At 40.3% G+C, this 15896-nt stretch overlaps 1 protein-coding gene across 1 annotated transcript in view; it reads left to right on the top strand.

The window, feature by feature from the left end:
- LOC126248080 (glutamate receptor-interacting protein 1) overlaps positions 1-15896 on the top strand; it is a 535929-nt gene that overhangs the window by 420951 nt on the left and 99082 nt on the right. Inside the window, exons 12-13 of the mRNA XM_049948737.1 lie at positions 13017-13172; positions 15457-15609. Of these exons, the coding sequence (XP_049804694.1) occupies positions 13017-13172; positions 15457-15609 (309 nt within the window). The remainder of the gene's footprint in view (positions 1-13016; positions 13173-15456; positions 15610-15896) is intronic.

The raw sequence follows: 15896 nt of genomic DNA, 5'->3' as shown, positions 1-15896 counted from the left end.
ACTGCATTAATTGTCTTATCAGTGAAACAATATGTCCCTCTTATCTGAACATGTGTCAAATATGATGTGTTGCAAGATTTGCATATCTTTTGATGTTCAGTAGTAGCTCAGATTAGAAATAATTTGGCTTACTCTATTACCTTACTTTATAATGCAGTTCTTGTCCAATGTGGCTTTGTCAGACTATGCGAAGATGCAAAGGCTTACTAACCTTGACATTACAAATCTTACTGAAGGTCTGTTTACTACTGATACTATGCTGATTGTTTGAAAATACAAATAACTTCATTATTGTTTAATGCTTTTTTATTGCCTTAGTCTGTTTAATTGATTACAGTATGCATGCTCATGCAAGCACATGTACGCTTTTGTGTACACCCACCCATTTACACACTGACAGATGTACACATGCTCTTCAAAATTCCCTACCTCTGTCATACATAAACTGCTCAAAAAGCTTTTGCACCACCCTCATGTTTACATAGTGGCCCCCACCCCCTCTCCTTCCTCACTGCAGATCAGTAGTTTGCTGTATCTCCAGCTATGACTGGGATGATACACTTTGGGTTTTCACTGTTCAGTGTGCCAACATTCCACAAAGGTTGATTTCAACCTTAAATCAAGTACATGTTGTCACTTTAGGGCTAGAAGTGTTGTCTGCCTGGGAAGCTGCCTGTGAGATTGGTATACACAACAGCAATATCATTCAAATACTCAACTGTTATTGTGAGACATAAAATACTGAAGTGCTTTCTCACAGTGGTCACCTATGGTTGACAACACCAGCACATTACCAATATCTGCAGATGAACTGCACACTAACTTTTCAGTGGTAGATGGGAGGGCTGTTTCAACCTTTATTGTATGTAGCTGGCTCCACACAATCAATTTATCCTACACACATCCATCACAAACAATGGTACAAACCTCCCACCACTGTGATGTATGAAGAAAGTGGGTAAGGGATCATCCAGGATTGAAATTCGATCAATGGCATTAATTTCTCTTCATTGATGAGTGCAAATGTCTATAATCATCATTGAAGAGTGGAGGTGGGCAGACCAATGTATATCTCAGATGTGCAGTCCCAAGCGTACAACAACAATGTAGATCAGTGATGTTTTGGGTCACTATTATCTATAGATGTTAGCTGCTTCTCATCACTATCAAGGATAATTTGAGGGTTATGCAGTATTGTATTAATTTTTCAGCCTTACAGCCAACGTTTAGCAGAGGAGTTTTTCTTTCAAGATGATAATACGTGAAAACAGAACACCCACTTCAAGAACACCTTACACCAAAGGCAGAATTCAACTTAATATGAAATGTACACTTTGTTATAAAAAGTATCTGGACACCCCCAAAAACATACAGTTTTCATATTAGGTGCATTGTGCTGCCACCTACTGGCATGTACTCCATATCAGCGACCTCAGTAGTCATTAGACATTGTGAGAGAGCAGAATGGGGTGCTCCGCGGAACTCGCGGACTTCAAACGTGGTCAGGTGACTGGGTGTCACATGTGTCATACATCTGTATCCAAGATTTCCACACTCATAAACATCCCTGGGTCCACTGTTTCTGATGTGATAGTGAAGTGGAAATGTGAAGGGACACATATAGTACAAAAGCGTACAGGCTGACCTTGTCTGTTGACTGACAGAGACTACCCACAGTTGAGGGGGTTCGTAATATGTAATAGGCAGACATCTATCCAGACCATCACACAGGAATTCCAAACTGCATCAGGATCCACTGCAAGTACTATGACAGTTAGGTGGGAGGTGAGAAAACTTGGATTTCATGGTCGAGGGACTGCTCATAAGCCATACATCGTGCCAGTAAATGGCAGATGACACCTTGCTTGGTGTAAGGAGTGTAAACATTGGATGATTGAGCAGTGGAAAATGGTTGTGTGGAGTGACAAATAAAGGTACACAATGTGGCGATCTGATGGCATGGTGTGGGTATGACAAATGCCCGGTGACTGTCATCTGCCTGTGTGTGTAGTGCCAACAGTAAAATTCGGAGGTGGTGGTGTTATGGTATGGTCATGTTTTTCATGGAGGGGGTTTGCACCCCATAAAGTTTTGCATGGCACTATCACAGAACAGGCCTACATTGATGTTTTAAGCACATTCTTGCTTCCCACTGTTGAAGAGCAATTCAGGGATGGCGATTGCATCTTTCAACATAATCAAGCATCTGTTAATAATGCACGGCCTGTGGCAGAGTCTTTACATGACAATAACATCCCTGTGATGGACTGGTCTGCACAGAGTCCTCACCTGAATCCGATAGAACACTTTTGGGATGTTTTGGAATGCCCACTTGGTGCCAGGCCTCACCAACTGACATTAATACCTCTCCTTAGTGCAGCACTCTGTTAAGAATGGGCTGCCATTCCCTGAGAAACCTTCCAGCAAGTGATTGAACATATGCCTGCAAGAGTGGAAGCTGTCATCAAGGCTAAGGGTGGGCCAACACCATATTGAATTCCAGCATTACCAATGGAGGGCGCCATGAATTTGTTAGTCATTTTCAGCCAGATGTCCAGATACTTTTGATCACATAGTGTGAGCATGCTTAATTCAACCATGGGCATGCCGTTGACACCTCTCACTAAGCCTTTATCATAACTACCAAAAATTGTCAACACAAAGGAATTAATGACATTTAGCTGCTAGAGGCCATTGATTTATATTAACGAGGAGGTTGAAAATTTGTGCCAGACCAGGATTCGAACCTTGGTCTCCTATTCACTAGGCAGATGCTCTGACCACTAAGCCATCCAGATACAATGGTCATCACAACTGCATGCACCAACTAAGTATGACTCCTGTCAGACCCAAATTCCATCTTATCCACAGAGTACTAATATAGTGCCCCTGCCCACTATACTCATTACTCGCAGCATTTCACTGATTCTCATAAGAGTTTGAGTCAAAACAGACACCAGACACATAATTAAGGTGAGGTTGGCTAGTGATTCCTTCTGTGCAAATGTACACCATGCATTAACTCTTACAGGAATTGGTGGGACACTGTGAGTAATGAGTATATTGGGCAGGGGTACTGCATCAGTAGTATGTGGATACGTTGAGAGTTTTGGTCTGATGGGAGGCATGCTAGGGTAGGCCGTGCAGTTGTGATGATCACTATGTGTGAATGGCTTAGTGAACAGAGCATCTGCATAGTGATCAGGTTCAAATCCCAGTCTGGCACAAATTTTCAACTTCCCCCACTGATATAAATCAATGCTCACTAGCATATAAATGTCATTAATTCCTCTGTGTCTTGATTTACAATGGCTGCAGGATCAGAATGGTGTCTGTTCTTTTGAACATGTCTGAAAAAGCAAGTACCACATATATAATAAAAGTAAGACTGGCTAATGATCCCTTCAGTGCAGATGCACACTATGCATGACCTCTTTCAGGAACTGATGAAAGACTGTGAGTAATCAGGATAATGGTTAGGGGCACTATGTCAGTAGTGTGTGCATTAGTTGAAAATTTGGGTGCAACAGAAGGCATGCTTGGGTAGTCTGTGTGTTGTGTTGGCAGAAGAGCCAACACCATGTTATGAGAGGAGGCCGAAATGCACACATTTTACCTCACGCAGGCTGGTGTGAGGAGGGACGGACTACACTGACGTGAGGTCTGGAACATGACACGGAATTAGAATTCAGAAAGCTGACGTAATTAGTTTGATACTTAACTTTAATACATCAATGATGAATGTCACTCTTGATGGTACATGCTTCACAATATTATCTGTTCAGAATACATTCTTGAAGTAATTATAGTTACTGAATATGGCGCCTTGCTTAGTCGTAGCAAATGATGTAGCTGAAGGCTATGCTAAACTGTCGTTTCTGCAAGTGAGAGTGTATGTAGGCAGTGAACCATCACTAGCAAAGTCGGCTGTATGACTGGGACAAGTGCTAGGGAGTCTCTCTAGACTAGACCTGCCGTGTGGCGGCACTCGGTCTGCAATCACTGATAGTAGCGACACTCGGGTCCGACATATACTAACGGACCGCGGCCGATTTAAAAGCTACCACCTAGCAAGTGTGGTGTCTGGCGGTGACACCACACTGTGCAGTTGTGTTGACCATGAGATATCATGATTTGAGGATACTGTCAGTTCATTGCTACGGAAAAGTACATGTGTCAAAATTGCAGTTTAAGCACCAACACCTAGTTACTTCTGAAAACTAACTGTTCCTGATTCAGTGTAATTAATTGGTTAATCTCAAAACTCCATACCTCAAAAGTTATTAATTAAGATCCAGTCTAAAGGAACCATCCATTTTTTAACCATCTCATGTTTCTAAAATCTATTTTGATAATATTACAGCCCAAACTTTTCTGATCACAGTGATGTTCATAGATTTCCCATTTCATTCAAAATTTAACCTTTTATTAAACATATACTTATATGGACCTGCAGCCATCTAGAATGAAATTAGAATTATATATTAATACCTTCTGTTGCTGATGGGCATTGACATATATCAACGGGGACAGGTGAAAATGTGTGCCCCGACTGGGACTCAAACCTGGGATCTCCTGCTTACATCTACATCTACATCTACATTTATACTCCGCAAGCCACCCAACGGTTTGTGGCGGAGGGCACTTTCATGCCACTGTCATTACCTCCCTTTCCTGTTCCAGTCGCGTATGGTTCGCGGGAAGAACGACTGTCTGAAAGCCTCCGTGCGCGCCCTAATCTCTCTAATTTTACATTCGTGATCTCCTTGGGAGGTATAAGTAGGGGGAAGCAATATATTCGATACCTCATACAGAAACGTACCCTCTCGAAACCTGGACAGCAAGCTACACCGCGATGCAGAGCGCCTCTCTTGCAGAGCCTGCCACTTGAGTTTATTAAACATCTCCGTAACGCTATCACGGTTACCAAATAACCCTGTGACAAAATGCGCCACTCTTCTTTTGATCTTCTCTATCTCCTCCATCAACCCGATCTGGTACGGATCCCACACTGATGAGCAATACTCAAGTATAGGTCGAACGAGTGTTTTGTAAGCCACCTCCTTTGTTGATGGACTACATTTTCTAAGCACTCTCCCAATGAATCTCAACCTGGTACCCGCCTTACCAACAATTAATTTTATATGATCATTCCACTTCAAATCGTTCCGCACGCATACTTCCAGATATTTTACAGAAGTAACTGCTTCCAGTGTTTGTTCCGCTATCATATAATCATACAATAAAGGATCCTTCTTTCTATGTATTCGCAATACATTACATTTGTCTATGTTAAGGGACAGTTGCCACTCCCTGCACCAAGTGCCTATCCACTGCAGCATCTGAGCCACAGAGGGCACAGAGGATAGTGTGACTGCAGGGACTATCTAGCACATGCCTCCCGCGAGACCCACATTCTCACCTTATATGTCCACACACTACATTCGTAGTGTCCCTACCCAACACACTCATTACTCGTGGAAGACATTCTTACCAAGTACTGTAAGAGTTCGGGTAATATGTGAGCATCCACACAGAAGAAGGGGGTCATGGTCAGTATTACCAGAACTATGCACTTATATGGATATGGTGTCTGTTCTTTTGGACATGTCTGAAAGAACAGACACCATTGATGACCTGCACCTGTCTAGAAGGAAATTAGAATTATACACTCCTGGAAATTGAAATAAGAACACCGTGAATTCATTGTCCCAGGAAGGGGAAACTTTATTGACACATTCCTGGGGTCAGATACATCACATGATCACACTGACAGAACCACAGGCACATAGACACAGGCAACAGAGCATGCACAATGTCGGCACTAGTACAGTGTATATCCACCTTTCGCAGCAATGCAGGCTGCTATTCTCCCATGGAGACGATCGTAGAGATGCTGGATGTAGTCCTGTGGAACGGCTTGCCATGCCATTTCCACCTGGCGCCTCAGTTGGACCAGCGTTCGTGCTGGACGTGCAGACCGCGTGAGACGACGCTTCATCCAGTCCCAAACATGCTCAATGGGGGACAGATCCAGAGATCTTGCTGGCCAGGGTAGTTGACTTACACCTTCTAGAGCACGTTGGGTGGCACGGGATACATGCGGACGTGCATTGTCCTGTTGGAACAGCAAGTTCCCTTGCCGGTCTAGGAATGGTAGAACGATGGGTTCGATGACGGTTTGGATGTACCGTGCACTATTCAGTGTCCCCTCGACGATCACCAGTGGTGTACGGCCAGTGTAGGAGATCGCTCCCCACACCATGATGCCGGGTGTTGGCCCTGTGTGCCTCGGTCGTATGCAGTCCTGATTGTGGCGCTCACCTGCACGGCGCCAAACACGCATACGACCATCATTGGCACCAAGGCAGAAGCGACTCTCATCGCTGAAGATGACACGTCTCCATTCGTCCCTCCATTCACGCCTGTTGCGACACCACTGGAGGCGGGCTGCACGATGTTGGGGCGTGAGCGGAAGACGGCCTAACGGTGTGCGGGACCGTAGCCCAGCTTCATGGAGACGGTTGCGAATGGTCCTCACCGATACCCCAGGAGCAACAGTGTCCCTAATTTGCTGGGAAGTGACGGTGCGGTCCCCTACGGCACTGCGTAGGATCCTACGGTCTTGGCGTGCATCCGTGCGTCGCTGCGGTCCGGTCCCAGGTCGATGGGCACGTGCACCTTCCGCCGACCACTGGCGACAACATCGATGTACTGTGGAGACCTCACGCCCCACGTGTTGAGCAATTCGGCGGTACGTCCACCCGGCCTCCCGCATGCCCACTATACGCCCTCGCTCAAAGTCCGTCAACTGCACATACGGTTCACGTTCACGCTGTCGCGGCATGCTACCAGTGTTAAAGACTGCGATGGAGCGCCGTATGCCACAGCAAACTGGCTGACACTGACGGCGGCGGTGCACAAATGCTGTGCAGCTAGCGCCATTCGATGGCCAACACCGCGGTTCCTGGTGTGTCCGCTGTGCCGTGCGTGTGATCATTGCTTGTACAGCCCTCTCGCAGTGTCCGGAGCAAGTATGGTGGGTCTGACACACCGGTGTCAATGTGTTCTTTTTTCCATTTCCAGGAGTGTATATTAATACCTTCAGCTGCTGACGGGCGTTAATATATATCAATGGGGACAGGTGAAAATGTGGCCCCGACCGGGACTCGAACCCAGGATCTCCTGCTTACATGACAGATGCTCTATCCATCTGAGCCACCAAGGGCACAGAGGATAGTGTGACTGCAGGGACTACCTCGCGCATGCCTCTCGTGAGGCCCACATTCTCACCTTATATGTCTACACACTTCATTCGTAATGTCCCTACCCAACACACTCATTACTTGTGGAAGACATTCTTACCAAGTCCCGTAAGAGTTCGGAGCAATATGTGTGCATCCGCACAGAAGATGAAGGTCATAGCCAGTATTGCCAGTAGTACATACTTATATTGATATGTCAGAAAGAACAAATGCCATATCCTTATAAGTATATAGTTCTGCCAATACTGGCCATGATATTCTCCTTCTGCGTGGATACACACATATTACCCAAACTCTTATGGGACGTGGTAAGAATGTCTTCCACGAGTAATGAGTGTGTTGGGTAGGAACACTACAAATGTAGTGTGTGGACATATAAGTTGAGAATGTGGTTCTTGCAGGAGGTGTGCACAAGATAGTCCCTGCAGTCGCACTATCCTCTGTGCCCTTGGTGGCTCAGATGGTTAGAGCATCTGCCATGTAGGCAGGAGATCGCGGGTTTGAGTCCCAGTCTGGACACACATTTCCACCTGTCCCAATTTGTATATATCAATGCCCATCAACAGCTGAAGGTATTAATATATAATTCTAATTTTACTAAACAGGCTATAAATGGCAGCTCTATTGAAAGCCAGAAAAGTTTTATTTCACATCAAATTACAATATCAAAAAGTAGTGCCTTGTCTTTCTGAAAAACACCAGGATACAAAAAATGTGATATATCATATAAAACAATGAAAAATCCTGGGTGGAATAACGCCAATATTATGACAAGGACAGATTGCTGGTCACCAGATAGAGGAGATACTGATTCACAGACAGGCATAACAAAGACTGCTATACACTTGAGCTTTTTGGCAAAAGGCCTTCTGAAGTTTCACACGAGCACAACTTGCACACATGCAGGCATGCCCACTGTCTCTATCTACTACTGAGGCTGGACAGCATACAACAACTGTGCCTGATAGGGGAAGCAATCTGTGGGTGGTCAGGGTAAGAGGCTGGCGGTGGTTGGGGGTGGGGTGGGGGGGGAGATAGCTGTTTTGGGAGGGGGTGAGTGGATGATAAGCTGCAGCGACAGTCAGTGCAGTCACGTAGCTTTGTGCTGTGCATCGGCGAGAAGGTTGACACAGTGTGGCTCATAAGTCAGGGTATGTACATTTTGGAAGGTGACAGGCAAAATACAGGAAAGTAGAGAAAGAAAAGGACAGACAGCCATTGAGTATAGTAATGTGTCAGAGAATAGAGAATAGCAACAAAGGAAAACAGCATTAGGTTTTGGGATGGAAGAAAAGCCTCCAGACAAAATTGAATGATGGAAAATCCATGATGGAATTACAACAATATTATGAAAAAGATAGATCGCTACTCACCATATAGAGGAGACACTGAGTTGTAGAGTGGCACAACAAAAGGGTAACTATACATTTGAGCTCTCAGCCAAAAGACCTTCTTCTAAATTAATGTCTCCTCTACATGATGAGTAGCAATTTCCATAATATTGTCATTAGTCCAACCTGGATTTTCCATTGTTTGATTTTGCCTAGAGATTTTTCTTCCATCCTACAACCCAGTGCTGTTTTTGAATTACTTTATTCAGAGTCCATCCTTTTCTTTCTCTTCGTTCCTGTTTATCTCTCATGTTCCAAACTGCACACACTCTTACTTATGAGCTGTGTGATCACACTGATCATTGGAGCAGTACCTTACATCCAACAGCTACCCCCTCCCTTCCCCCTACCCTGCTATCCCTCCCCTCCCCACCCCAGCCTCTTACACCCACCACCCACAGATGGCTTCTCCCATCAGGTGTAGTTGCTGTTTGCAATCCGACTTCAATGGTCAGAGAAGGTGGTCATGTGTGTGTGAGTTGTGCTTGTGTGAATGTGAGGGTGTTTTCTACTTTAGAATAAGGCCTATAAACTCAAATGTATATCAGACTTTTTGTTGTTCCTGTCTGTGACTCAACACCTACTCCACATGGTGAGTAGCAATTATCATTTTCATAATATTGTTATTGGTACATGAAATGATTAGTCACAAAAATACAGCATGGTTGACTCTATATTCACTCTTTATTATTATTCTTTACTTTCTCAGACGTTTTTAAGTCTGGTTAAAAATGAAAAGTGACGCGGACCTTGATCAGGCGTCACTTCCTTTTAACTGTATGGTATGTGTTATATTGCATTTAGGAACTTTCGGGTAATTGAACATGTATCAATAATTACTGATTTCTGTAGTTGTATATATACGTTTGGATGTAGCTCTATTGCATTGATGTACTGGTGGATATTGTGTGGTATGACTCCTGTAGTTGATAGTATAATTGGTATGATGTCAACTTTATCCTGATGCCACATGTCTTTGACTTCCTCAGCCAGTTGGATGTATTTTTCAATTTTTTCTCCTGTTTTCTTTTGTATATTTGTTGTATTGGGTATGGATATTTCGATTAGTTGTGTTAATTTCTTCTTTTTATTGGTGAGTATGATGTCAGGTTTGTTATGTGGCGTTGTTTTATCTGTTATAATGGTTCTGTTCCAGTATAATTTGTATTTATCATTCTCCAGTACATTTTGTGGTGCATACTTGTATGTGGGAACGTGTTGTTTTATAAGTTTATGTTGTAAGGCAAGCTGTTGATGTATTATTTTTGCGACATTGTCATGTCTTCTGGGGTATTCTGTATTTGCTAGTATTGTACATCCGCTTGTGATGTGATCTACTGTTTCTATTTGTTGTTTACAAAGTCTGCATTTATCTGTTGTGGTATTGGGATCTTTAATAATATGCTTGCTGTAATACCTGGTGTTTATTGTTTGATCCTGTATTGCAATCATGAATCCTTCTGTCTCACTGTATATATTGCCTTTTCTTAGCCATGTGTTGGATGCGTCTTGATCGATGTGTGGCTGTGTTAGATGATACGGGTGCTTGCCATGAAGTGTTTTCTTTTTCCAATTTACTTTCTTCGTATCTGTTGATGTTATGTGGTCTAACGGGTTGTAGAGGTGGTTATGAAATTGTAGTGGTGTAGCCGATGTATTTATATGAGTGATTGCTTTGTGTATTTTGCTAGTTTCTGCTCGTTCTATAAAGAATTTTCTTAAATTGTCTACCTGTCCATAATGTAGGTTTTTTATATCGATAAATCCCCTTCCTCCTTCCTTTCTGCTTAATGTGAATCTTTCTGTTGCTGAATGTATGTGATGTATTCTATATTTATGGCATTGTGATCGTGTAAGTGTATTGAGTGCTTCTAGGTCTGTGTTACTCCATTTCACTACTCCAAATGAGTAGGTCAATATTGGTATGGCATAAGTATTTATAGCTTTGGTCTTGTTTCTTGCTGTCAATTCTGTTTTCAGTATTTTTGTTAGTCTTTGTCTATATTTTTCTTTTAGTTCTTCTTTAATATTTGTATTATCTATTCCTATTTTTTGTCTGTATCCTAGATATTTATAGGCATCCGTTTTTTCCATCGCTTCTATGCAGTCGCTGTGGTTATCCAATATGTAATCTTCTTGTTTACTGTGTTTTCCCTTGACTATGCTATTTTTCTTACATTTGTCTGTTCCAAACGCCATACTTATATCATTGCTGAATACTTCTGTTATCTTTAGTAATTGGTTGAGTTGTTGATTTGTTGCTGCCAGTAGTTTTAGATCATCCATGTATAGCAAATGTGTGATTTTGTGTGGGTATGTTCCAGTAATATTGTATCCATAATTTGTATTATTTAGCATGTTGGATAGTGGGTTCAGAGCAAGGCAGAACCAGAAAGGACTTAATGAGTCTCCTTGGTATATTCCACGCTTAATCTGTATTGGCTGTGATGTGATATTATCTGAATTTGTTTGGATATTAAGTGTGGTTTTCCAGTTTTTCATTACTATGTTTAGGAACTGTATCAATTTAGGATCTACTTTGTATATTTCCAATATTTGTAGTAACCATGAGTGGGGTACACTATCAAAAGCTTTTTGGTAATCAATGTATGCGTAGTGTAGAGACCTTTGTTTAGTTTTAGCTTGATATGTCACCTCTGCATCTATTATCAGTTGCTCCTTACATCCTCGCGCTCCTTTGCAGCAGCCTTTTTGTTCTTCATTTATAATTTTGTTCTGTGTTGTATGTGTCATTAATTTCTGTGTAATGACTGAAGTTAATATTTTGTAGATTGTTGGTAGGCATGTTATGGGGCGATATTTAGCTGGGTTTGCTGTGTCTGCTTGATCTTTAGGTTTCAGATAAGTTATTCCATGTGTAAGTGTATCAGGGAATATGTATGGGTCTGCAATGTAACTGTTAAATAATTTAGTTAGATGTGAATGTGTTGAGGTGAACTTCTTTAGCCAGAAATTTGCTATTTTATCATTTCCAGGGGCTTTCCAATTGTGCGTAGAATTAATTGCTCGGGTGACTTCATGTTGCAAAATTATCACTTCAGGCATTTGTGGTATCATCTTGTATGTATCTGTTTCTGCTTGTATCCACCGTGCATGCCTGTTATGTTGTACCGGGTTTGACCATATGCTGCTCCAGAAGTGTTCCATGTCTCTTATGTTTGGTGGATTGTCTATTTTTATGTGTGTGTTATCTATTGTTTGGTAAAATTTCTTTTGGTTTGTGTTGAATGTTTGGTTTTGTTTCCTTCTATTTTCACTTTTTTTGTATCTTCTAAGTCGTTTCGCCAAAGCTTGTAATTTTTGCTTCTTATTATTATTATTATTATTATTATTATTCTGTTTATCCATTTCTTGTAACTGACAAAAGAAATGTGAAGTTGCAAGCTGCTGCAAAAAGGTGAGGGTGGACAGGGCAATCGGCCAGTGTATTCATGAGAGCACGGGTTATGTTACTCACAGTGGCAAAACACTATTTGAACATTGTAAAGTGTGTCATGTAGGAATACTATAGAAATAATCAGATACTGAACTAATATCACTGTACATGTATTTAAGCAAGTATTGAGTATTTATTCACATTTACACCAAGACTCATTTTTTGAATTGTAACTGGTATTATCAACATTATGTATGTTTTGTGGGAATAAACTGAACATACATAGTATTATCATGTGCCAGTGTTTTCATATTGCCACTAATACAGTTCCATATTCTGATGCACCACTACTATTAAAGTTTTAGACTTTGGTGGTGACAAAAGGAGAAGCTTGGCATGGTAAGATATGAGGAAAAGGCAAATATAAAAATGATTCAAATAGAGTAGCCTTCGATATCTGTTGACATATACACAACTGACTACAACTGGTACCAGTTGAAACCTGCAGTACATAGTTGCTGGAAATCCTCATCACACACTTGAAGACCTCAGATGACCCACCATTGAAGAGTGGACTTAGTTGGAGCAGCAACATCATGACAGTGTTCTAAGAATTGAGCAAGCACGTTACAGTGAATGGGGTGGAGCAACAAAGTATTCAATGCTACACACCACCAAATTTTTATGTCACAAATATGCAGAGACCTACACTTCCAAAGAGATTGTTTTTATTTTGGTTATTGATTTTATTGCATAGTAATATTATTTTTATGGCCCTTCATACCACAAGACTCATAAAGTATCCCTGAACAACCGCGAAAATTTTTTCAGTTGGGTTTGGGTTCTCTCCTTGTATAAATTTGTATATTGTTGTGCAGTAACTTTTATTACATGTTACTCCACATTACTGAAAGATATGTTCATCCCAGATTGACTTTTGCATTACTTCATTTATGTTGGTAGGTGGCCTAGCACAACAAACAGGAGCATTGCATGTTGGTGACCGTTTATTAGCCATCAATGGTCAGTCACTACAAGGGAAACCACTATCCGAAGGAATTGCCCTTCTTCAGAGTTCTGGAGATACTGTGACTCTGAAAGTGGAAAGGAGTATTACGCGTAAGTGAGCATGTTGAATCCAATGTCAAGCTATGAAGTTAAATAGACTATTTCTTTTATAAAAAAGACAAAATAGTTAGTTTGTGTTACAAATACTCTGTAACACATATTTAATTTAATCAAAGTATTGTTATTTACAGAGAAAAAAATGTCAGTGCTTGTGTAGTAAAGAAGCAGCAATCTGAAATAGAACCTGGTATAGCACATTAAATAGTATATTGGTATGCAATTAATAGTGAAATTTCAGTTTTAATGCTATAGTGCACTGAACTGGATTTCTTCTCTAAATTTTTATTGCTACAAGCTAACAAGTTGAAACATGGAGCCATCTACTGGAGAGCCTTGAATAAATACCATGTTAATCCTGATGAACTACATTTTTTAAGTGACTAGATGTCCCATTAATGACAAGATCACTACAGAATATAAACTCAGTTTGGACAAGAATGGGGTGGAATCACACTCATAGTCTTTCAAAGAAGTCATCCTGGCATACATGATCTAGGAAAATCACATAAAACTAAAAACAAGACAGCAGAACTCCTCTCAAACACAGCCTCACTTGTTAGCACTGGAACTGCTTTGAAGTCCTGTATTCACTTGGCAAGCTGGTAAACTATGTAGAAAATATTATTTATTTTCCCTAGGAATATAGGAGTTATTGACACCATTTGTCTGTGATATGATTTCTTATGTTGTCCAAACAATTTTTATCATCCCTAAAATACATTACTGCTTTACACTAATTTCATCAGGATTTCAGTTATTGGAGTTATTGCTATCATTCCATCAAATGTATAGCCATAACATAATGTAATGTTTTCTATGTTATCTTCACACAAATACAGTACTACTGTTTGCTTTCAATCAAATGGCATTAGTTACAAGTAACATTCCATGTTCACATGGTGTCACTATATGGTGTTTCAGACTTGATTCTGTTTGATAAAATGTTTTTTGTACAGAGCTGAAATGACTGTATGTGAGGTTCAGTAGTTTGATTCACAAGATAACGACTTTGTAAATAAGTTTTCTTACATTGTAAATAAGAACATGTTCTGCTGAATGATGGTGAGCAGTTAAAAGTGTATAGGCTAAGTCAAGGCTATTACACATAAATGTGACTTAAGTAGTCAGAACAATTCCAAATGAGCCATCACAAATCAACTCAAACTAATATTTGTCATTTTTATGAAAATCTTCATGGGCTATCCTATAATGCAGTAGGAATAAGACCTCTCAAATAAATCAGTGACAGAGAATCTGATGTAATCAGCGTCTCAGGATTGTAACCAAAATGAGATGTTGCACTTTTTACAAGAGTATTCACCACATTGGAATTGTAATAATTTAAAATAATGCACTGGATTCAGTCTTAAATCTAATTGGAACAATTTATTAATTTATATGTAGCCTGACAGGAGTGGAGAGAAACAAGTGACAAGTTACAGCTATGAGCTGATCTACTTTACATGCTGGAATAGGTCCATCAGAACAATATTAGTAAAAGAGTATATTAATTACTTTTGAATACATTATGGGAGTGACAGTGATCAATTTGTTACAAATATTTACTATTAAAAACAATCTTGATCACAATTTATTTATTACGGTGACTGGTTTCAATCGATTGTGATCAAGATTGTTTTTAATAGTAAAAAAGAGTAGATTGCTACTCACCATAGAGATAATCTATTGAGTTGCAGACAGGTACAACAAAAAGACTGTTACACTTTATGGCTTTGGCCATAGCCTTCTTCAGCAAAAAAAGGGCACACATTTTCTTGTGCCTGTCTGTAACTCAACAGCTCATGTATACACTGAGAAGTAATCTATCCTTTTCCTAATATTGTTGACCTTCCAACATGGAGTATCCATTGTTAGAAGAAATTCTCTTTGCATGTAGTTGCTCAGATACAAATCCCAGACTAGTGCAAAATTTTAATTTCTCATAGGTGTTAATAGTGATTTTTATTTTGATTATTTGGATTTATTTGTCTATTAGCCCACAGATGTAGAATCTACAGATGTAGTGAGTATCTATGTGTAAATATGCATTGTAAAATATTAAAGCAAATAAACAGAACTGCTTACTAATGATGATAAAATTTCAAGTCACATTTAACAGATGGTTCATTTCAAGCACCTAAACTTATACATAGAGCCAGATAATTTGTTTTTAAAAGTTTTCTACAACTATTTTAGGAGCATTATTTTTATCAATGTAATACAAAATAATATTTACCTGTTGGTTAAAATAGTAATATATAGAATACTTTTTCAGAAAGTCCTCTTATTGAAATTCAAGCAGAAGGTTTGATCCATGGAAGACAGTTTTGTTCAGCTTTGCCATCTGTTGATAGTGCAGTGGCATCATGGGAAAGTAGTATAAGAGGCAACACTCCTCCTCAGACTGCACACGATGACTACTGTGGAGGTAAATGGGAATGTTACGGTTTAACAAATTATTTCTATCATTTAAAAAGGTCAGTTTCTCCCTCTCCAATTTTAATGTTATATTACATTAATTATTACAGATAGGGATTGAGGTGGAGTTGAAAGGTGAGATGACTACAAAAAATCATTCTGTATGCTGAACAAACTGGGAAAAACTGGAATAATGTATTCTTATAGTTGAGTGCATCACTTATCACTTTTTGTTGGTTGTTGCTTGCTTGGAAAAGTCTCTATTAATCTTTACTTCTACCACATAAACTTCATTTC

This window comes from Schistocerca nitens, chromosome 3 (assembly GCF_023898315.1).
Source record: "Schistocerca nitens isolate TAMUIC-IGC-003100 chromosome 3, iqSchNite1.1, whole genome shotgun sequence".
Lineage (NCBI taxonomy): Eukaryota > Metazoa > Arthropoda > Insecta > Orthoptera > Acrididae > Schistocerca > Schistocerca nitens.
The sequence above is the reverse complement of the archived record's forward strand: the minus strand, read 5'-3'. Positions and strand labels throughout refer to the sequence as shown.